Here is a 24,198-nt window from a genome sequence, read left to right as displayed (position 1 = left end):
CTGCATGTCATAGGCTCCGCCCAACAGGAAGTTGGCTATTCAGGGCAGTGTAAAAAGTGCATGGTCTGGAATTTGATATACTCCTATGAGGGTTTCCATCTGATTGCCACCAAACTCGGTGAACATGATCTCAAGACATTGGGAATGCTAAATTGCAAAGGGATTTTTGATATCTCGAATGGTTTGCTTGTGGCGAGTCGATGAAGTTATGGAGAGAAATGAGAAACAGGAAGTGTCTAATAACATCCACATACATAGAATTTCATGAATCTCAACACACATATCAGTATTTATGATAGATAGACACGGGCAAAAAGCTCATAAAGGGCGTGGAAGAGGCACTCTATAGCGCCACCTTTTGACAAAACTTGGGGTGTTAGTTTTAGCTACAGTCACCAAACTTGATACATATATTGTTCTCATCAAGCCGGACAACTTTCTAATTTACAGTCATTAGCTACAACCAACAGGAAGTCGGCTATTTTGATTTGAATATGGATTTTTGGAAAAATAAAGCTGTGAATTAATGCATACTCCTCAGAGGAGAATTACACTATACACACCAAATTTTGTCTACATGATGCTAAAACATTGAGGAACTTAAATTGCGGATGGATTTTGGATAGATTGAACGCTTTTGCCGTGGCGATTTATTAAAATAACAGTAAAAAAGGAAACAGTAATTGTCTTATATTATTAAAATTCAGCTTCCAAACACTTCAAAACTTTTTACATACAGAGAACAAGTCATTCTAACGAAATATGCATAGTTTCACGACTTTACAACGCTCTATGGATAAAAGAAAATTAAAAAACTATCAGACATCTGATCTCACTCTTGCCACTCTGCCTCTGTGTGTGGAAGGGAGGAGGTGGGGGGTGGGTGAGTGTGTGTGTGTGTTGAGAGTGGGGGTGAGTGAAGGGGGTGGGTGAGAGAGAGAAAAGAGAGAGAGACTTTTAAACATCTCTTTAATCACCAGAAAATCACCGGCTGTTGTTGTTGTTTTTGTGCATTACAGCTTAAGAAATCTCTTAGGCCTTATCCTTTTTTCACCAGTTCATTTGTAGGGCACTGACAACATAATTTTATATAATTCTTTTAATAGTTATGTTAGTTAGAACATAAAAAAAGATCTAAAGATACATAAACGTGGACTTATACATTTTTGTGCTGCAAATAATAATTTTACACTCATGTGATACTGACCTATGACATCCCATGACATGACATTTATCTGAATTTACATCTCATAAATTTAACAGTAAAACAGTTCAGCTCACAGATGAAGACTAAGCTGTAATGAAGGCAAAAATATTTCACACATATTATAGATCAATAAAATAGTTAAAAAATGCTTATAAATCATTAAAGGTTTTGGTAAAGCTTTAAAATAAGGTCTCATTTGTTAACATTAGTAAATGCATTTACTAACATGAACTAACAATGAACAATATACTGTATTTTCACAGCATTTATTAATGTTTGTTGATGTTAGTTAATCAAAATTTTCATGTTAATTCACAGTGCATTATCTAATGTTAACAGATAAAACTAAATTTTAATAATGTTTAAGCTTTGAATATTACCTAACATTAATAAATGCTATATAATTATTTTTATGTTAATTAACATAGTTAATGTTAATAACTGAAACCTGGTAACCGTTGTTTGGTTTATTCAAGCTTTGAGTTACGTTTCCCACAGTCATGTGCTGTTCTCATCCTTTATTCTTATTTTACATCTTGTCTTTTTACAAAGGGTTTCTGTGTTTTGGCCTTGTGTACCAGTGTATCAGAATTTCTGTTCAGAGTCACAACACACACACACACACACACACACATATCCCGCTGTATCAGCCTTATTCTTGGCAGTACATAGTAAGCCCTCTGTTGGTGCTGTTCAGCCCAGCATAAAAAGAGGAGAGGGAATAAAGGGCCACAGCAGCAGGAATGTACTGAATTTGACCAACTAACAAGCGAGCTCTTGATAGAGTAGCATGACGTGCAAAAACAGACACATGTTTGCCTTCACTTTACATGATTGTTAGTTGTTTAGAGAAGTGTGTGGATGAGCTTTTGTCAGGTATTTGAACTGTGGTCATTAGTTTCTAATCTGGCTCGTTGAAGTAACATGCAAATGCTTGAATTTCATTGGCCTTCTCAATTTTTTGGCAAGCTGTTATTTGCAATTGCAGCATAGCAATGATTGTATAACCTTGTTTGTTGTAAATCTGTCAGTGCAACCATGCAGTGTCTAGTAGTGCTTGACCCATCTGTATTTTTCATTGTCACCAGCCACCCTGATTTCTACAAATCAGTCAGATATAATGTCATTATGCAAAAAAAGACAAATACCAGTTGACCTGTAATTATTTTTATTTTATAAGCCATAACCAATAAATGGTGACATGACCTCCTAAAAGGGAAGCACACTTCAAGAGAGAGTGCTCCGTAACAGGATGATCATCCAAAAGTGAAAATTTACTAATCATTTATTCACCCTCATGTTGTTTCACACCTGTATGGCTTGCTCTCTTCTATGGAACATAAAAAGATAATTTGAGAAAAGCCTCAGAGTTTTCTATAAAATGGATGTCAGTGGTCACGAAAATGGTTCTTCAAAATATTGACTTTTGTGTTCTGCAGTAAAAAGAAAGCCATGCAGGTTTGGGATAACAAGTGGGTAAATAAATAATGAAATTTTTTTTCTTCGCTATAATCTATCACTGTTGCTAAAATGGGCAGAAACAAATAAATATCCAATATAAGGAGATTGCAATAACTTTACCAACATCACCAAACAGGTCAATAACAGATATGGGGCCTATCTATATTGTGCCTCCCTTGATGCAGTCGCCTGTCCAGTATGTAACTGCGTTTTGTCTAATTCTTACTCTTCCTTTCTCTTTCAGCCTTTCTTCAGACTGCACAATTTGCGAAAGCTGGGCCTCAGTGACAATGAGATTCAAAAATTACCACCCGACATTGCCAACTTCACGCACCTGGTGGAGATGGACATCTCCAAAAATGGTATGTAAAACTCTCTTAAATGTGCCCTGCTGCTGAAAAATAAAGCTGCTTTTAAACTGCACCCATCTAGAGATATTAACACACACTTTCCTACACATCCTGTGTGGCACTTGAAAGTTTCCTTACACAGTGCACTGGAATGTTTTCTTTGAGCCATGTCTATTTAAGAAGTGTACATCAATTTCAACACCCAATTGTCTTTTCATGTGCCTCACACAGCCCGAGGCACATTCACTGTTAGTCTCAGGATTGATTGTGGGAATGCTGAACATGTTGTTCTGTATTTAGACTATGCAGTGTTTTATTCTGCAACTCAGCAAATGAAGTGACTCTCACTGGGTCCTGAATGTGTGGCTCGGATCCCATATAACTCAGAGGAAGATACATGCGCACTTACAGAAAACTCTCACCACAGTCAAATCACCCTCTCCTCCCGTTCCTCCAGGCCATCTGGTAGCCATTATTAAAAAGCCTGAAAAAGTGCTCAGTTTGTCGTGACACTCCTCCAGTATATCTTGCTGACTGTGCCTTTCTCTCTCAGATATTTCTGAGATTCCCGAAAACATTAAATTCTGTCAGGCCTTGGAGATGGCAGACTTCAGCGGAAACCCCTTGTCCAGGTTAGTGTGTTGGAAGAACCCCCAAATCCACACAAAGCTCTGCCTCATACCAAATGACACTTTCTTGATTATGAAAGGTTGGGAAGGGAGAAGAAAGACTGACACTAAAAAGGGTTTACAAATGATCATATGTTCTGTTAAAATGCTGTAATGTTATTTTAATAGAAGGTGAGAATGTAACAGACCCTTTGTTTGGGTCTGTCAGTGCAGTGCAGTCAGTACAATGGAAAAGGCAGTCAGTACCTTTTCCATTGTGCGTCTCATTTTCCTTTTGTCACTGTCGGTCTCAGGTTGCCTGATGGCTTCACACAGCTCAGAGGACTGGCTCACCTATCACTCAATGACGTGTCGTTGCAGTCTCTACCCAATGACATTGGAAAGTAAGTCTATATGAACACGTTCTATTCCAGTTTTTTTTTAATTATTATTAGTTATTTTAATAAAAATGTGTAAAAAGAAAATTGTCCCTCGCACAAGGAAATGTATTATGTAAAAATTTAATGTTTTTTACACTTTTTCATTTAGTCACAATGAAATGGATGTAGCGACAGGTCTTCTCTTCTGTATTGTGATGTACACACGAGTGTAAAAGATTATCAAAAAGAAAAAACTGAAGGACGGTGACTTTGTTTAGTCTATCGGTTGTCCAAGAGTCCAAGAGAATTCCATCGTTTTCATTTTCGACAGTGTGATTAAACATTACGAGGTCAAACTTTTGATGAATCTATTCATAGATCACTTATTCACATAAGATCTGTAACATGCTTTTAGAAAATAGATAGCGTTAACATTTATTTCATGCTGATAGATTTAAAAAGCAAGCGTCATAATATGTATCTGTTATGTCATATGAAACTATATGTATGTAGAACAGCCTCACAATGCAACCCTTAATTTTATGCAACTAAAGTTATGGATAAAAGCAATGTGCATCAAAGAGGAATATCTATGCATATTTTAAAATATTTAAATGCATTTTTTTTATCATTTTTATTGCCTTTTGTAATTATCATACAAAGCAGGCATCCCATTCACATACAGACACACACACTGTCTCTTTCCATTTCACATACACACATTGACTTTGGCCACTGTTGATGTTGTGCAGATGGGGGAGCCCCTTACTCTTCCAAACTGAGCGACACACTCACCATCTGACGCTCAGTCTCGACTCTTTCTCTTTTTTTCTTCTCTCAGCTTGTCAAACCTGGTGACTCTAGAGCTGAGGGAGAATCTACTGAAATCTTTGCCCTTGTGAGTATTTTCCCATCAAACTGCAGTTATTAGATCCACAGTCAGTGTTCATGCTCTGAATTTACACCCAAAAACAATTGATAAAAATAACGTTAAATGTGAAACCTGTCTCGATCATCCTCTAGCTCTCTTTCCTTCCTGGTTAAACTGGAACAGCTGGATCTGGGAAGCAATGTACTGGAAGTTTTGGTAAGAAGCAGACATTTTTTTGGTCCTGAGAATAATTTAGATGTTTTAGTTATTAGATTATGCACACACATGCATGCCATGGTTTCAGGTTTATTTAGAGCTTGTTATTTCTGTTTGCCCCAGTGGATCTCTGATTATCATTTCCTTTACTGAACCAACACCTGAGCGCCTGCTGATTAATTTATCATTTAATATAGTTTTATTTTTTTTTATTAATATTTGCCTCATGTCACATTTCTCTTTTTCCATATCCTGTCTTTAATCTGCTTTCTTTTTATTTCTTCTTTTCAGCCTGACACACTTGGGGCACTGCCCAATCTTCGTGAGCTTTGGTTGGACAGAAACCAGCTCTCCTCACTACCTCCTGTGAGTACAGACAGCTTCTGATTAGCTCATTATCATACTGGTCATCTGTCTTGATTGTTTTAAATATCTAGTTCAAATTCATGCAGATGTTGTCCTTTTCAGGCTGAATGCATGTGCCATGTGCCTGTTCTGGTGATAACTGGAGTGGAAACTAGAGTGCCTTAATTCACTTTCAGCTGACTGAAAGTTGACCTCTGTGTTTAACAGGAGCTGGGGAACCTGCGGCAGCTGGTTTGCTTGGACGTGTCAGAGAACCGTCTATCAGAGCTTCCCACAGAGATCAGTGGCCTTATCGCCCTCACAGACCTGCTGCTCTCTGAGAACCTCCTGGAAGTCTTGCCGGACAGCATTGGTGAAACTCTATATCCCTCTTACAAACATCAATAAATATGAGATTATTCCTGCTTTTCCGTAGAGACATGGCTGTTACAATAAACATGTTGACCTGCCTTCACTGTAAACTCTGAATCATCTTACTGAAAATTATGTGCTGTCCAGTCTAAAATCAATCAGCACATGTATGGTGACACCTTTGCTCACCAAAATTGTCACACTTGCATTCAGTCTGATACCTTATTTGCTCACAGGGTGTAGGTATTTAGTTAGTTACACATGTGATTTAACATGCACCTGCTGTTCCTGTTATATTACAAACTTTAAAATTTTCTCTCACTTATGAGTCTTGTGATTAACCAGAGGGAGATTTGAAATCCTCTGTTTTCAAAGTTCCAATCAGGTTACAACAAAATATGTTAAAATACAGTGTTTGGTTTCTTTCAGGACAGCAAGATACACCTTTAGTAATGTAAAATTGTCCAAATTAGAACTTAAACCATTATGGTCATAGTCAATGTTTAAGATTTGAGTTTATTCTGATCCTTTGAGAAATGTTTTTATTGATTAGAAAATCACAACACTGCCCCCTAGTGTCAGTAGACTTAGGTCATCCTATTGCTGCACTGTCGTGACAGGCTTAAGATTAATTTTTTTTTAATTTAATTTTTTCAGCTACTATCACTTATGTACACTGTGTATTTCATTTCAAATCATGTTTCTGTCCTTAGTCAGTGTTCATCTTGAAACCATTTTAATATGACTACAGATGTTTTTGTATTTATCTCAAGGCATCCATGAAATTTGTTTTTCTCAACAGGCTCACTTAAGAAGTTGTCCATTCTGAAAGTGAACCAGAACCGCTTAGTGCATCTCACAGACTCTATTGGCAAGTGTGAGAACCTGACAGAGCTTATGTTGACTGAGAACCTTCTCCAGGTACACAACCTGCACCAGCTGATCTCTGTTATGACTGCTTTTATTTGCTTACTCCACTTTCTTTAATTCACTGGTTTTGGATTATCACATTTTTTTATGTAATGCTTTGATATTATTAAACTAGTTTTTATTAGACTATTTTTTTTTTTTTGGTATATGGTACAATACATGGTACAGTAGTGGGAATTATTTGTCAACAGGTTAACTATACATTGGAATCATTTACATTGCGTTTGTTAGTTTGTTTAAAGGATGCTTTCATCCGAAATTACTTGCAAATGAGTAGAAATGGATCTTAAAGAAGTCAACAATATTAGCAGAACTGCACTACCAAATTTCAAGAGGAAAGCAGACGTGTCAGTGCAGAGCCCATTGTGAAAACTTCCTTGTGCTGTTTTCTCTTTCAGTCCCTCCCTCGCTCACTTGGGAAGCTGAAGAATTTTACCAACTTGAATGTGGACCGAAACCGCTTGAGCAGCGTGCCAGCAGAACTGGGAGGTTGTGTCAGCCTGAACGTGCTCTCCCTCAGAGATAACCGTTTGGGAAAACTACCTGCTGAGCTCGCCAATGCAACAGAATTACACGTGCTGGACGTGGCAGGCAACAGGTGAAAATGCATTCTGTAGACTGTAGAGGAAACCATGTTAAAGTCTCTATATCAAAGGGTTTGGATGTAGAATGGTCAGAGTGACCATAAGAATTGCGACCTGCTGTTTTTTTCATGCACTGAAGTTTCTCCATCCCTTGCTCTCTGTCCCAGGTTGCAGAATTTACCGTTCGCATTGGCCAATCTGAACCTGAAGGCCATGTGGCTGGCAGAGAACCAGTCTCAACCCATGCTGAAGTTCCAGACAGAGGATGATGAGCGGACTGGAGAAAAAGTTCTCACCTGCTACCTGCTGCCTCAGCAAACCTCATCGAGCCTTGGTAAGACACTCCACCGTCCTTGTGAACGGAGTTGTCATGCTATAGTCAAGTTATAGTCACACCCAAAGCAGCTTTGCATAGCCAGACTTTTGTGTCTACCCCACATTGCAACTTCTTCTGGCTTAGAAAAAAGTATATACAGATTATTTTACAGGTTGAATGCCTGTGAATGTTTTTTGTTTTGTTTGAAAAAGTCTATTTAAAGTCACTGCAAAAAGGACTGGCTGGTCCATGCCCGTACTGTCTGAGGCTGAGACTGCACCCATATTGAATCCAGGACACACATCATATTGCAATATTTTGTAATATACTTTGCAGAGAATCTACTGGACAGGAGTGTCGATGAAACCTGGCCCACAGACACTAATTTGAACAGGGTATCAGTCATTCAGTTCCAGGATGACTCTAAACACGAAGAGGAAGATGAGGAGACTGCGGCAGAGAAGAGGGTGAGCGTGGAAATGCGTACAGGATGTTTATGATTTCTGGACTACTGTTCGCATGAAATTTTGTGCATGTGCTAACACTCTTGCTATATATGTGAACCAGCAGGGTCTTCAGAGGAGAGCCACACCACATCCCAATGAGTTAAAGGTGATGAAGAATGTCATTGAAGCCAGAAGAAATGAGGCTTATACAGCCAAGCCAGATGAGGATCTGGAGTCCCCGGACTCTGAGGTAAATTCAAACAAAGGCACAATTGTTTTATTTTTTGCTTTTTGTTTTAGTTTCCATCAATTTGAATGGAAATAAATGCATGGTATGGTGCACTGACAGTAAACTGTATTTTACAATACAATTTACAGTTTATAACCAATGCCAATGCAGTTTGACACTTATTTTTCATTATTCTTCTCTATACTTCTACATTTGAAGAATTGTTTGTTGAGTATGGGGAACTAAAATGTGTTTATAGTGTTCATAAATATTGTGAATTATATTTAGGTGCAACTTACTAAATACAGTAATTTATATATGTTTTTATATATTATTGTATTTATTTAATTAGTTTACAAGGAAATATATCAAGATTCCAGACATTATTAAATACTGAATATTGCTGTCCACACAAATTGAAGACAAAACAGGTTTATGTCTCTTTTAAGGTAATATTGACTTAGATGGGCTTTGTTATAAAAATCACATTGTATTTTGAAAAGATACATTTCAATTGCATCACCTTATCATTCACGTGAGACTAGTGTTAATTTTGTTTTAGGCCCAATCCCAATTCTATTTTATACCCCTCTCCCTCTGCCTACTGAGTGTCAAGGGGTAGGGGTGAAAATATTCCCCTAAGAATTGGGACACCACTACTATGCCGTCACACGTCATCATACATCGTCTAGCTACACACACCTGTACTGGTGTGCTGGTGTGCATTAGAGCCTTTAATTACCGTTCTATATTAATGCGCTGCTTGCTGACACACACACACACACATATCGGAGATCGCGCAGATCACACATCCAGGAGAAAAGAAACTTGTCAACGCTGCCCCACTACTTTTATTAATTTATTAATTTATTAAACCGTTTAAATACTGAATCGCTACATTATATTTTCCAGCAACAAGAGGATAAAATCGCTGTTTTTGAAGTAAACTCACTCTAAAAAGAGAAACGCACAGACGCGCATTCACGCAACTTTCATCTCTCTCTCTCTCTCGAATTGGCAATATTTGAGAAAAGGGTTTAGCGTTATGTGTCTTTTTGTTCGCTCGGGCAGCCATGTTGCCGCTGAAGCCGGTTTACGCTGAGATAATTCATACCCCTTCGTTTGAAGTGTGGTCCCGAAAAATCTTCGTTTGAAGGGCTGTCTGGCCCTTCCCCTACCCCACCCCTCCAACCAAAAGACAATCGAGACACTCCTACCCCCGTGCGTGAACGCGCGAAACGGAGGGGTAGGGGAAAGGGGAAGGGCTAAGGGGTAGAATTGGGATTGGGCCTTAGTCTTAGTCCTGTGTCAAATGTACTTTTTAGTTATTATCATATTTAGTCAACCTTGTCCTGTTTTTATTTAGTCAAGTTTTAGTCGACTAAATGTCTGAGCATTGTAGTCTAGTTTTAATCAATGAAATCTTAGTCACATTTTCTGGCATGGTTGTCAGATCGGCAAAATTTAGCAAAACACCGGGCAGAAAATGTATCCTTTTAACAGAGAAGCTCTGATTTGAGCTCTTGATATCTGGCAACCGCACACATGAAAGCTTGCATAGTAGAGGCATGTACAGCAGTCCAATAATATTTTGTCTCTCTTTTTTCTTCTTTGACGAAAATAAAAAGAGATTTTTGTAAAGTTTTTATTTTTTTTAAATACATTTTAGTCTTTTATTGTCAGTGATATTGCATGTTGATATAGTCACAATTATCATTTATTGATCTTATTGTCATCTCGTTATAGTCATGGGAATAAAAGCTTGTTTCGTCATAGTTTTCATTAATGAAATTAATGCTACGTGAGAAGACACTAGTGCTTGGACTCCTCTATGGTTATGTTAAGAAAGCATGCTTAAGAAAGTTCTGTTCTGTTCTTGCTGCTTGTGGCTATGTATATACATATATATTTTTAAAATTGTATTCATTTTTTATTTTTTTATATTTTGCTATTTAAATATTATTAAATACATTAAATGTTTTATATTACATGCAAACTGATTTTTTTTAACCATTATTGTTTAAATATTAGATACAAACTTCTCAGTTTTTTTCTATTGATTATGTATGATGGTTTTTCACAGGAGAAACGGTTGAGTGGGCTGTCCAATCCAAGTCATGATTCTCAGACATCCAGTAGCACCGCCTCTCAGGAAGAGAAGCGGGGTATCAACAATACAGGTGTGGAGATTAATGACGGACATGGTCAAGAGGAGGAGGAGCTGGATGAGATGGAGGTGGAGTATACTGAGGTATGTATAACGTATGTTTAGCACATCCTGCATGTAAATGTGACCTCTATTGTACATGTGCAAGCTACTGTATAGATCAGGGGTGGCGAACGTCGGTCCTGGAGAGCCGCAGGCCTGCAGAGTTTTGCTTCAACCCTAATCAAACACACCTGAACAAGCTAATCGAGGTCTGAAGGGTTATTAGGAAGCTACAGGCAGGTGAGTTTTAATTAGGGTTGGAGCTGAACTCTGCAGGGCTGCGGCTCTCCAGGACTGGAGTTCGCCACCCCTGGTATAGATGATGTTTAGGTTTGTGTGAATATGTTGCAATTTGTTTCACAAAGTTCTGAGCAATAAGGGTTCTGTCACTGAATTGGTCATTTTTCTTGCCTTCGCAGCCTACTGTGCACTTTGCTGAAGAGCCCATCATCCGTGGCGGTGATGAGGAGGAAGAAGATGAAAATGAAGAAGACAATGAAGATGCGGAAAGGAGCGATGAGTACTCTCGAACGCCACCTTTTCCTGCAGAGAAACAGCGGCTCATACGTAAAGACACACCACACTACAAAAAGCACTTCAAGATCACCAAGCTTCCCAAACCAGAGACTGTCGCCGCCCTGCTGCAAGGCTTCAGTCATGACGGCCTCTCACCTACTGCTCACACCCCTGAGGACGAGAGGAATGGTGAGGAGGAGGAGGAGGATGAGGGAGGAGTAATGGTCAATACCCCTTTTCAGCACAGACTAGAAGCAGCTGAGCTAGAAGACAGCAGGCTGAGTCAGATGAACTCGTCCCTGCAGCCAGTGAAGGTAAGAAGGGTTCACTTCTAGAAGGAATGCTGTGGGAAAACTTGGTAACTTAATTGAAAGTGTATAGACAGGTCGCTGTTGAAATCAGTTTATATTGTCTGAGGGTTTATTATGTGGAGTTGTTTAATAATGTTCACATCTTTTTTTCAGTCCCAGATGTACAAACTACACTGCTAAAAGTCTTGAGACCCCTAGTGTATTACTAGCATAATACAATTTTTTTAATTACAAATAATATTATTAGAAGAAACGATTTGAGTTACAATAACTGTTCAAAAGATTGGGGTTAGTAGAAGTTTCTTATGCTTACCGAGGCTGCATTTATTTGATCAAAAACACTGTAAAACAGGATTTTTGTGAAATATTATTAAAATATAAAATAACTATTTTAAATTATAATAATTTCTTAAATTGTAATTTTATTACATTTTAAAGCATAATTTATTCCTGTGATGGCAAATCTGATTTTTTTCAGCAGCCATTGCGCCAGTCTTCATTGTCACATGATCTTTTAGAAATCGTTCTACTGTCTCTTTTGATCAAAAGACACATTAAACCTTACTGACCTCTGACCTTTTGAATGGTACTGTACTTAAATTATCAGAAAATTTCAGAATGTTTTTTTGGTTTGTGCCACTTTCATTTTAGTTTGCAGTCTCACACTTTTAGACCCCATTTAGAACAATATTTGTTCAAATGCAGCTATTTCAATCATTTTATCTGTATCAGAGCCATCATGCCATTGGAATGAATATAGGCAGCATGCAAAGTATGCCAAGGATATCGTAGACTGTTTTGCCTGAATGATGCTTGTTTTATGATGACCTCTGCCTTTGGTCTGATTGAAAGGACAGAACCTCAATGAAAAAGCTTCTCCTTGTTTTGCCCCACACTTTGGCTATGTTTAGCTCCTCCTCCACAGCTTGAATCCCCCCATTGAGCACTGCTCTTGCTTATCATCATCATTTGCTGTCTCTGCTGCCTGGGGGAAGTAGTGCACACTACCCTCTTTGCCCACCTTTCCACAACTGTCTGTGTGCTGATCATTTTAAATTATACCTGAGCTTTACATCAATTAAATATTCAACTATGTTTTTTTTATTATTATTATTATTGTGTAGAAATATGAAGACTCTCATTGGTCTTTAAAATACATAATCTAAGCATTTAACCAGAAAGATTGCATGAACCCTTTAGGGGTTTTACTGGTAGCAAACAAAAAAAAATGTGTTTACTACAAATATGCAACAGAATGCTTTGCGATCTTTCACTGACTTCTTAAATATGTTTTAATTAAGCTATATATGTAAAATTTACTTTTGAAGCCAAGTTTTGTATATATCTGGTACAAAATATTTTGACCGGGGTTAGGAATTCTGAGGTGTGTGTGTGTGTGTGTGTGTGTGGTCTCCATGACTGGATGGATGAGTGGCTGAGGAATGCTTGCTCAGGGCTTGTGTGTGCATGTTTTCAGTTTGAAAAAAAAAAGTAGTTTGCTGTTCCTGTGTGAATATTGGCATTTATGTGGATGTGGGTAATTGCTTTATCTCTTTGTTTTATAGCATTGACTCAGTAGTGATTTGTCTGGGGTTAATATTGACAACCTGTAACTTGGGTTGTTTAATCCAGACAGTTGTTTTTTTTTTCCTATCAAGTCTTTTTAAATGTTAAAAATTGCTAAACATTTTAGACTTCCTTTGTAAAGTGTGATGACTGTAAAATTACCTTTTTCAGAATTGCAATATTATGTTTTTGTACAAATATAAATAGCAAGCTTTTCCAGATAATAGCTGTTCATTTCATGAGCTGAATCTACTTGCTAAATGCAGTCTGAGAACTGAGCAGTGCTATGTTGTTTTAAAGCAGCAATACAAAAAAAAATTATCAAATGTTTTTTGAAAATGACCAATCAAATTGAATCGGAAGATATTACACTTGTGACACAGGACTAGTTTTTGATGTATAATCAGTGCTTTTCTAATCATTAATGACTCTTCTGTTGTAGCCTGTTATGCATTTGCAGCTCATTAAGTGTGTAGGTTAGTGTTGTTTGCTGTATGTGGTGGTTTTGGAAGCGCCCTGTCTTACTGTGTGTGTGTGTGTGTGTGTGTGTGTGTGCTGCCCTGCCTAGGTGTGTGTGTTTGGAGGTGTGCCTGTCATTCAGTCAGCTGTGTGAATGTTTGTTTGATTTATTTTAATTTCCAGTCATAAAGCTTCTGTTTGTTTTTTTGGCCTGACTAATCTGCATGCCCTCTCGCTGGTTCCTGTCCTAACAGGGGGTGTCATTTGATCAAGTCAATAATCTGCTGATTGAGCCTGCTCGAATTGAGGAGGAAGAGGTCTGTACCTACTCTCTTTCTGCCCAAACTCCCGCTCTCTTCCTCGCTCTCTCTCTCTCTTTTTCGATCATTCATTCATTCACTCACTCATCGTTCACCTGCAGTTCAGGGAATCACGACCCACAAAATTCCTTCATTAATCCACACCGGATGGCTAGGGAAATGCTGACTAACATTTATTTATAAATCACAGCTGTAATGGATCTTAGTGTTTGGAGAACAAAATGGTCATGGTGCAGCTGTTAGCTGAAGATTAAAGGAATGTTCTGGGTTGAGTACTTAAACAATAAAATAAAGTTAAGCTCAGTCAACTGCATCTGTGGCATTCTGTCATTTATCACAGAAAATAATTTTGCCTTGTTCTTTAGTTTGTAAAAACAAATAAACAGTTTTGCAGTAATGAACTTAGTGTAAGTCTATGGACCAAGGCATTTTCTGTGGTTATTGAAAGCATGCCATAAACTATATATTATTTTATCTCAATAATTGCCTTAAAATGTTCAAGAAATATAGTTTTTCCTTTACCATGCTTTTCTCCAAACTAGGTTCTGTTACTGTCTGCCTCCTGTTTTTCTTCCCTCTTTTCCACCACCTACCCCTCTGTCAGGTTCTGCCACCTAGGAGCAAGGAGCACACGTGTGCTAGTGGAAACATTTATTTATCTTTTGCTGCATCGTATTACAAGTGTCTCTGTTTTGTCTTATTGAAATGAACAAGACCCATAAAAGTAGTTGTTCCATAATGAAATTTCCAAATTAAATTTACATTTGTTACTTAAAATAAAAAAGTATGACTGATGTTCCGGAATCACCTAAAATCAATCATCCTATAGTTACACATGAACCAGATGGAGTGAGATTTTTCATTCTCCAAAAGCAAACCCGCCTAATTATGGTTTTTCTTTTTCACAGTGCAATATAAAAATATGTGAATACTATATATTTCCCATTGTGCAATATGTTTCTATTGATATTGTCAGCCATGCAACTAATTTCAACATAAAAATGTTGATACCCTCTCTGAGATATATCACACAATCATGCAGAAGTCAGTAATTTTTTACTATTTGAATACACCAATCCATGCCCTACATTTTTATACATTTTTGTATTTGAATAAATGGTTAGTACTATTATTTTTTTAATAATTCCTGACCCAGTGCCACTGTAAGATAAGTGGCCATCAGCCATAGCATTAGACCAAATAAGATTACTTTCCACTTTGTTTAGTATGTCTGAAGCTGAGAATTAATTTATATTAGATATACAAATGGCTGTACATCTCTAAAGATTTCATTGACGAAGAACATCGTTCTCTCTTCCTCACTTGAGTTTTGTTTTTCCGCATCTACCCACTCGCTAAGCCCACTTTGCATGGCTGCTGCTGCTGTAGAATCAACCACATCTAGTCCATCCCACAAAAAAATTCACCACCCCTCCCATTCATTTTGTGACCATTGGGTATGTCATGCTGAGACTATTTGGTGATGTGTGCACTCAATTAATCAATCAATACAAATGTTAAGTTGTGATTAAACTGTCCTCAGTTGTATTGTTGATATTAGTTTTTTTTTTTTTTGTCTTTGTCAAAAAAAGGACAAATAAAAAGGAATTGAATTGGCTTCAGCCTCCTTTTTTTAGGCCATGAATCTGTTACAGTACAATGTTCAATAACAGTGAGCTAGATGAGGAGTCTTTTGCCATTAATCTACAAAACTTGAACCACTACAAGTTTTGAGACAGGTGATGTTCAAACTTGAGCATGTGTTCTTTATGTAGTCTGCATTAATCAAACAGATCCTTGGTGTCCTGTCCCAGCAACGCTGGCCTCCTCTCCTTGATTCTTCAGACTTTTGACTGTTTGATCAGATGTATAATGTTATATGTGAAAAGTGGTAAGAATTTGACTCGATTTTGTGCTACCAGATGTCTTTCACTGATTCATGGAGCAACTTTCTTGTTAGGGTTGGGTGTTAAGAATTGTATGTACACTATTGTTTGAAGTCAGTAAAAGGACATTTATACTGTTACAAAAAAATTCTAATTCAAATACATGCTGTTCTTTTGAGCATTCTATCCATCAAAGAATCCAAAAACATTAAAAGAAAAAATCTTTCTTACTAATTCATCACATTAGACTCATAATGAAATTGTCTACTTGCCATTCATTGATTCCTTACTTGACCTGTTGAACATGAGCATAAAAGATGTGCATGTAAACTAACTTTCTGTATAGATTATATCAGTGTACATTTTGTATAGACTATATGGTGTCTGTACGTATAAACTGTCCAGGGTGAGTAAAGGCTGGAATACACTACACTACTTCTGCCTAACTTTATGCCCTGATTTACAGTCTGGACAAGTCAGTGCTAGTTGCAAAAAGACAGAACCAGTCTGCAGATTTGAAAATCACAAAAGACTCTGATTTAATTTATTTATTTGCTTATTTTTATTTATTTATGTTTTTTTTTTTTCACTCCGTTAAGTCTATGATGTCTTACTGTGTGTGTGTGTGTGTGTGTGTGTGTGTGCTGCCCTGCCTAGGTGTGTGTGTTTGGAGGTGTGCCTGTCATTCAGTCAGCTGTGTGAATGTTTGTTTGATTTATTTTAATTTCCAGTCATAAAGCTTCTGTTTGTTTTTTTGGCCTGACTAATCTGCATGCCCTCTCGCTGGTTCCTGTCCTAACAGGGGGTGTCATTTGATCAAGTCAATAATCTGCTGATTGAGCCTGCTCGAATTGAGGAGGAAGAGGTCTGTACCTACTCTCTTTCCGCCCAAACTCCCGCTCTCTTCCTCGCTCTCTCCCTCTTTTGATCATTCATTCATTTACTCACTCATCGTTCACCTGCAGTTCAGGGAATCACGACTCACCACAAAATTCTTTCATTAATCCACACCGGATGCTTAGGGAAATTGCTGACTAACATTTACTTATAAGTCACAGCTGTAATAGATCTTAGTGTTTGGAGAAAAAATGGTCATGGTGCAGCTGTTAGCTGAAGAATATTCTGGGTTGAGTACTTAAAAAAAAAAATAATAATAATAATAAAGTTAAGCTTTTGCAGTAATGAAGTTACAATGTAAGTCTATGGACAAAGGCATTTTCAGTGGTTATTGAAAGCATGTCATAAACTATATTTTTCATCTTAATAATTGCCCTTACGTTTTAAAGAAACATTGTGTTTCCATTACCATGTTATTCTCCAAACTAGGTTCTATTACTGTCTGCAACCTGTTTTTCTATCGTTTTCTTGTTTTTCTTTTCTTCCCTCTTTTCCACCGCCTACCCCTCTGTCAGGTTCTGCCACCTAGGAGCAAGGAGCACATATGCTAGCACATGAGCTAGTGGAAACTTTTATTTTTGGCTGCATCATATTACAAGTGTCTGTTTTGTCTGATTGAAATGAACAATACCCACAAAAGTAGTTGTTTATACTTCCGTAATTAAATAATTTACATTTGTTACTTGCCATGTAAAAATATATGCCATTCGTATGACTGATGTTCCGTGTTCCCCTAAAATCAGTCATTGTATAATTGCACGTAAACCAGATTTACGTTTTCTCCAAAACCAAAACCCACCAAATTATTGTTTTTCTTTTTCAAAGTGCAATATAAAAATATGTAAATACTGCTACCATATTGTCAGTCATGCAACTAATTTCAACATAGTGTTAATACCCTCTCTGATATATCACAATAATGCGATAGGTCAGTCATTTTCAACCATTTGAATACACTAATCCATGTCATACATTTTTAGAATTTTTTGTATTTTAATGAATGGATAGTACTATTTTTTTTAGTAATTCCTGACCCAGTGCCAATGTAAGATAAGTGACCATCAGCCATAGCATTAGACCAAATAAGATAATTACTTTCCACTTTGTTTAATTAATATGCCTGAAGCTGAGCATTTATTTATATTAGTCACACAAAGGGCTGTACGTCTCTAAAGATTTCATTGTCCAAGAACATTGTTCTCTCTTCTTCACTTGAGTTTTGTTTTTTCTCATCTACCCACTCACTATGCCCACTTTGCATGGCTGCTGCTGTAGAATCAACCACATCTAGTCCATCCCACAAAAAAATTCACCACCCCTCCCATTCATTTTGTGACCATTGGGTATGTCATGCTGAGACTATTTGGTGATGTGTGCACTCAATTAATCAATCAATACAAATGTTAAGTTGTGATTAAACTGTCCTCAGTTGTATTGTTGATATTAGTTTTTTTTTTTTTTTGTCTTTGTCAAAAAAAGGACAAATAAAAAGGAATTGAATTGGCTTCAGCCTCCTTTTTTTAGGCCATGAATCTGTTACAGTACAATGTTCAATAACAGTGAGCTAGATGAGGAGTCTTTTGCCATTAATCTACAAAACTTGAACCACTACAAGTTTTGAGACAGGTGATGTTCAAACTTGAGCATGTGTTCTTTATGTAGTCTGCATTAATCAAACAGATCCTTGGTGTCCTGTCCCAGCAACGCTGGCCTCCTCTCCTTGATTCTTCAGACTTTTGACTGTTTGATCAGATGTATAATGTTATATGTGAAAAGTGGTAAGAATTTGACTCGATTTTGTGCTACCAGATGTCTTTCACTGATTCATGGAGCAACTTTCTTGTTAGGGTTGGGTGTTAAGAATTTTATGTACACTATTGTTTGAAGTCAGTAAAAGGACATTTATACTGTTACAAAAAAATTCTAATTCAAATACATGCTGTTCTTTTGAGCATTCTATCCATCAAAGAATCCAAAAACATTAAAAGAAAAAATCTTTCTTACTAATTCATCACATTAGACTCATAATGAAATTGTCTACTTGCCATTCATTGATTCCTTACTTGACCTGTTGAACATGAGCATAAAAGATGTGCATGTAAACTAACTTTCTGTATAGATTATATCAGTGTACATTTTGTATAGACTATATGGTGTCTGTACGTATAAACTGTCCAGGGTGAGTAAAGGCTGGAATACACTACACTACTTCTGCCTAACTTTATGCCCTGATTTACAGTCTGGACAAGTCAGTGCTAGTTGCAAAAAGACAGAACCAGTTTGCAGATTTGAAAATCACAAAAGACTCTGATTTAATTTATTTATTTGCTTATTTTTATTTATTTATGTTTTTTTTTTTCACTCCGTTAAGTCTATGATGCCCAGTTTTTCTGTGTAACTAACCATTTACAAAGTTGTAGTCGTCTGGTGTATTCCTAAAACCTGCCTTAACTTTGCATCGTGTACAATTCACATCAGTTCGTTTTATAATCCTGTAGTGTTGAATTTTTCACTCCAAACATTGAAAAGATTTGAGTAAACCACTTAGTCTGTCACAATCCCAAACTGCTTAATAAATAGACAAGCAGTCAGGCTGATCCAACTTGCAAATATCGAGGGCTTCTCTTATCAACAGAGGTTTTGTGCTTCTGTGTTATCTTTCAACTTGGTTTTTAAATGTATGTCTGAATATGAACAGGTTGTCCAATGATCCATGCATTTGAGCTAAATTTTTAAAGTATGTAAATGAATGCAATGCGTATATCAAGGAAAGAAGGCTACTGGTTGGGACAATATATTTGATCTGTCTGAACACGGATGCAGTCATTCATATTATAAATATTTCCTTTCTAAACAAGCATGCACTGCATGAAAACTTTTTGTTGTTGTTGTTGTTTTGTGAGTCAAGCCACGCATATTATAGCAAACGCTTTGAAGTATTTTGTTCTGCATTTATCTGTGAATTTCTGATCTCTCTGCTTCATCTGTAGCTGACCCTGTCTATCCTGAGACAGACCGGTGGGTTAGGCATCAGCATAGCAGGGGGGAAAGGATCTACGCCCTATAAGGGTGATGACGAGGTACATTTCAATGAGCTTTCACGCAATAGATGAGTTTTGATAAATGCTTTTGTGTGTGAGTGTGTTGGTTGTTTTAATGTACTGATAATGTCCTTTTCAGGGTATTTTCATCTCTAGAGTGTCAGAAGAGGGCCCTGCAGCTCGTGCTGGAGTCAAAGTGGGAGACAAACTTCTTGAGGTGAACATCTGTTATCATTTACTCTTTTGAGTTGCACCATACAAAACCAGTCATTCATGCTGCTTTTAATCCTCCATTCTTGTATTCGTCTGGTCTCAGGTGAACGGAGTAGACCTGCACGGAGCGGAGCATCACACAGCTGTTGAGGCCTTACGCAACTCGGGGGCAGCCGTGGTTATGACCGTTCTGAGGGAACGCATGGTTGAACCGGAGAACGCCGTCACCACCACACCATTGAGACCAGAAGATGATTATTTCCCCCGGGAGAGACGGTCCAGTGGGCTGCCTTTCCTCCTGGACCCAGCCTCACCTGCTGTCAGCACTGGTCCTACGCTGCAACTAGCCACTTGTCTGGTCCGCAACGATAAAGGTTTAGGGTTCAGTATTGCTGGAGGGCAAGGGTCAACCCTGTACCGAGTAGGAGACACGGTAAGCACAAGACGCTCTTGCATATGCACTCGTGACTTGCCTTGTAGTGAATATTTCATGGTGTGTTCATTGCCTCACTGTCAGGTTGTGTGGTGTGGTTTACGGAAGTCAGGACATGTCATCCATTCTCTCCATTTGTTTAACATTTAACAGAAGCGTATGCAAGCTTAAGCTTCTGCGTGACTTTCCTCAGCACCTCTAGGATGGCTGACCGAGGCTGCAATGATTAGAATTACAGGAACTGACATCTGATAGGGCTTGTAGATTATAGGATGGCAGGGGATGAAGTATTTTTGGATCTCCACTGCAGACACGCACCATACTGCCACACATTTTTGCACCACTTTCACGAAGGAGACACAGTCAAACATTAGCACATGCACACACTCTATGCTGAGTAATTGTAAGTCCTGTTTTTGTCCTCCTCCTTGACATTTGCGTGTGTTTTTACTAACAAGTAGATCTCACTGAGTTGTCTGCTGGTCTGTTTGCTGCATCGAGTCTTCGGCATGAAATGTTCTGATCACACTTCTAGAGAACATATTGTGAAAGTGCTGACAAAGGCTGTTTGAGGACAATCTGTTAAACTGTTTTCAGAGTTGTCTTTGAAGAATCAGGTGGCCTTGACAGTTGTAAATAGTTTGTTCTTTTAATACTACAAAGTCTGAATTACATTTTTTGAGTTTTAAATAACCCTATATAATGGGCTGTTAAAAGCAAGGTAGGTCATTGTAAGCTAAGGTCAGCAGGATAATTTCTGCTTTAGAGGCTTGTGGCATTGCAGCATGTTACACCAGCATACTGACTAGCTCTTAACACAGCTGAACAGGAGCACTACACTCTGTGTAAGCCAGCTCATGTCCGCAGCTAATATAGCACTGCAAGTGATATTATGGTTGTGTTACTACAAGAGTATTACCTGTTTTTTGATTCTTTGTGAAACTCCTCTTAGGACTCTTTACTTTTCATATGATTCTTGTGAAAAGATTGTTAATGAAGTGAGAACTGTAAAACTTTTAATTCATGGTGATTTATATTGATCTAAAGTGTCAGCAAAGCAAAGAATTCTTCAAAGAATACTAATAAAAATGTCTCTTTCTACAAAAATACAACACACAACAACTGTTTTCAACATTGATAATAGTAAAGAAATTATGATATATTATATTATATTATATTATATTATTATATTGTTCAGCATTTTAGAATGATATCTGAAGGATCATGTGACACCGAAGACTGAATGCTGAAAATTGAGCTTTGCCAACGTAGCAATAAATTGCATTTTAAGATGTAGTATTTTAGAAAACAGTTATATTAAACGGTAATAATATTTCATATTGCTTTTTTACTGTATTTTTGGTCAAATAAATGCATCTTTGTTGTGCATAGGAGAATTCCTTCACAAGTTTGTATTGAGATTAAATTATCATTGACTGTGTTTTTCTACTTTCTCACAGGGAATCTTCATCTCTCGTATTGCTGAAGGAGGAGCTGCTCACAGAGACAATATCCTGCACGTGGGAGACAGGGTCATATCAGTGAGTCCATCCATCTCTCATACAGTCTCTCTCTAGTTAATGTAGTTAACTTAATTTAGGGTTAAAAGGATAGTTATGTTATTTTCTCACCTTCATGCCATTTAAAAAATCTGTCAGAATTTGTTCCTTGGAACGCAAAAGGAGACATTTAGCACATTTTTGACAACTTGTTTGCCATACAAAACGAATAGTTACCAGGGTCTGTCAAGCTCCAAAAATGTCAAACAGTGCCATGAAAGAAATCCATACAATCTTGGGCTACTTTCTAAATCTTCTGAAGCTATACGATAGCTTTGTGAGAGAGAGACTCATTGACACAGCTCTCAAATCTCTTTCATATTCCTGTATATTAAAATGTGGCACATAGAGACATGTCGTAGCAGGTTTAACCATAATGATCCCAAAAATCATAGGGTTTTGGGTCTCATAACTAATTGTGATGCACTAGATCTGTATATGAGCATGAATATGACTTGATTTCAGTCTGTTCTTCACACAAAGCTATTGTATGGTTTCCGAATTTAGCACACAAACTGTCCCTTTTAGAGCTTAACAGACACCATTCTCTTTCATTATCAGGAAAAAAAATACCATGAACATTCTGACACGTTTAATTTTGTGTTCTACAAAATAAAGTCATACAGGTGTGGGTGTGAATAAATAATATTTACATTTGTGTGTCAGCTATACCTTTAATAATATTTTTTTTTCCCTGGGTATTAGATCTGATAAAGTCACTTTGCATTGTGAGAAACCTAATAATATTAAGCCATTAATATCCAGCTCACTGCATGGGTGAGTTAGTTTTAAGCCTGGGACACCCCAAGCCGACGGTCAGCCGTCAGGCAATGTAGGGTGGTTTTTGAGCATCGGTCACTTTAGTTTTTTCGGTGTGTTCCGTACCGTTGGCTGTAGTCGGATGCCTCCTGGTATGGTAGAGTTATGTTCTCTCACGCAGGCGCAGAGCGTACAACGCTAGTTGGCCGTCGGCTGTGGTCTGTCCAATGTGTTCTAGTGCAACTTTTTTGCCCCAACACAGGCGATGCAAGGCGACTCCACAGTCAGCTTTCCTCAGCGCTAGTTCTTTGGCGTCGGTTTGGTGTGTCCCTACACTTTGCAGAGTGCAGCAAAATAGTCTTCTGCTGTTTTGCTGTGCTGCTGCACTTAATAACCTTTCTGCTTGGCACCATGAAATGATGTCAGTGTGTAATTGTGAACTTATTATTAGAATTATAATCCCAACTGTTTTGTCTCCCTTGAGCCTTCTCTTTATTTCAAGATTTTGCTTCTTCTCCCTCTGTCCTTGCATGGGTTTTCACTAACACACTTCTTGCCTGCTTGGTGTTGGGTGTGGTGATGGGAGGTTTTTGACTTGTTCTGTGGGCATGCTGTCATGGTAACTGCATGCGTTACCATAGCAGCTGCCGTTCTGTCACCCTGTGGTAAGCACCGGTACTGAATGGTCAGTGCTGACCTCTGTTTGTCACCATGGTGGAACTTCTTACTGCTAAACAAAGTAACCAGAAATCAAGAATAGTCTTCCGTCAGATGGGAAGCAGGACAGGTTAGGCAACATCCTTTGGCTTTGCTAAGAGAATCTCAAATGTTATGCAGTTTTTGTGAAAATGCACAAAAACGCAGTAGCATTAGGCCACAGTTTCAACACCTCGTGTTCAAGACATGAGCCAGATCATAATTAAAGGGTAGTATTTAAGGCTAATGTGATGAATCAGTTAGTACTTTTATATACAAAGTTACAATGGAGTTCTGGCAGGTTTTATGTAGTCAGGTTACAGTCTTTATTTGTCCAGATATAGATGACATGATGAATAATCAAATATTTGAAGGATTAAATGCAGGTTGCATGTAAACTGTCTTTTGGAGCAAGGGCATAGTCTCGAGGCCTTTTGTAATTTGATTAACATGTTAAGATGCTGATACTATTTCAGTGAGACTAAAGTGTTTACATGGCATTTTTATAAGGTGTTGTATTGCTCTAGTACAGCTGTAATAGAACTTTTAAAGTGCATTTTATAATTATAATTGTAATTTGTCTTGGACTAAGCTCAGTTTTTATGAGTGCAAGGTCCTCTAATCAAGGTACATGAGATGTATCTGGAATACATTTAAAGGGGTCATATGATACAATTTCAAGTTTTCCTTTCTCTTTGGAGTGTTAAAAGCTGTTCGTGAATAGATAAGATCCCTAAAGTTGCAAAGACTAAAGTCTCAAACCTAAAGAGATATTCTTTATAAAAGTTAAGACTGGTCCACGCCCTCCTAAAATGCCTCGTTTAAACACGCCCCCACATGTCTACGTCACTGTGTGGGAAGATTTGCATAACACCGCCCAAATGTTCACGCAAAGAAAGAAGGCGTAACTTTTATTCTCGCTGTAGTATTGTTGCCGCCACCGCCATGTCGGTGTGGAGACGCTGTGTGTTTCGTTGTCGAAACTACTTTGTTTGGCCTTCCAAAAGAGGACAATATC

General features: G+C 37.8%; 1 protein-coding gene across 5 annotated transcripts in view; it reads left to right on the top strand.

The window, feature by feature from the left end:
* LOC107742126 (protein scribble homolog) overlaps positions 1 to 24,198 on the top strand; it is a 119,966-nt gene that overhangs the window by 68,302 nt on the left and 27,466 nt on the right. For 3 of the 5 annotated variants that reach the window (XM_016555015.1, XM_016555017.1, XM_016555019.1), the window contains exons 2-20: positions 2,913 to 3,030; positions 3,572 to 3,650; positions 3,941 to 4,030; positions 4,848 to 4,904; positions 5,030 to 5,093; positions 5,385 to 5,459; positions 5,667 to 5,811; positions 6,613 to 6,731; positions 7,139 to 7,338; positions 7,492 to 7,658; positions 7,977 to 8,107; positions 8,208 to 8,336; positions 10,399 to 10,566; positions 10,944 to 11,354; positions 13,631 to 13,693; positions 19,470 to 19,559; positions 19,660 to 19,737; positions 19,837 to 20,166; positions 21,627 to 21,707. In XM_016555015.1, the coding sequence (XP_016410501.1) occupies positions 2,913 to 3,030; positions 3,572 to 3,650; positions 3,941 to 4,030; positions 4,848 to 4,904; positions 5,030 to 5,093; positions 5,385 to 5,459; positions 5,667 to 5,811; positions 6,613 to 6,731; positions 7,139 to 7,338; positions 7,492 to 7,658; positions 7,977 to 8,107; positions 8,208 to 8,336; positions 10,399 to 10,566; positions 10,944 to 11,354; positions 13,631 to 13,693; positions 19,470 to 19,559; positions 19,660 to 19,737; positions 19,837 to 20,166; positions 21,627 to 21,707 (2,595 nt within the window). The remainder of the gene's footprint in view (positions 1 to 2,912; positions 3,031 to 3,571; positions 3,651 to 3,940; positions 4,031 to 4,847; positions 4,905 to 5,029; positions 5,094 to 5,384; positions 5,460 to 5,666; positions 5,812 to 6,612; positions 6,732 to 7,138; positions 7,339 to 7,491; positions 7,659 to 7,976; positions 8,108 to 8,207; positions 8,337 to 10,398; positions 10,567 to 10,943; positions 11,355 to 13,630; positions 13,694 to 19,469; positions 19,560 to 19,659; positions 19,738 to 19,836; positions 20,167 to 21,626; positions 21,708 to 24,198) is intronic. The other 2 variants (XM_016555020.1, XM_016555016.1) reach the window with 2 other exon arrangements.

Source organism: Sinocyclocheilus rhinocerous, unplaced genomic scaffold (genome assembly GCF_001515625.1).
Source record: "Sinocyclocheilus rhinocerous isolate Xijiao unplaced genomic scaffold, SAMN03320098_v1.1 scaffold256, whole genome shotgun sequence".
NCBI classification, from domain to species: Eukaryota; Metazoa; Chordata; class Actinopteri; order Cypriniformes; family Cyprinidae; genus Sinocyclocheilus; species Sinocyclocheilus rhinocerous.
The sequence above is the reverse complement of the archived record's forward strand: the minus strand, read 5'-3'. Positions and strand labels throughout refer to the sequence as shown.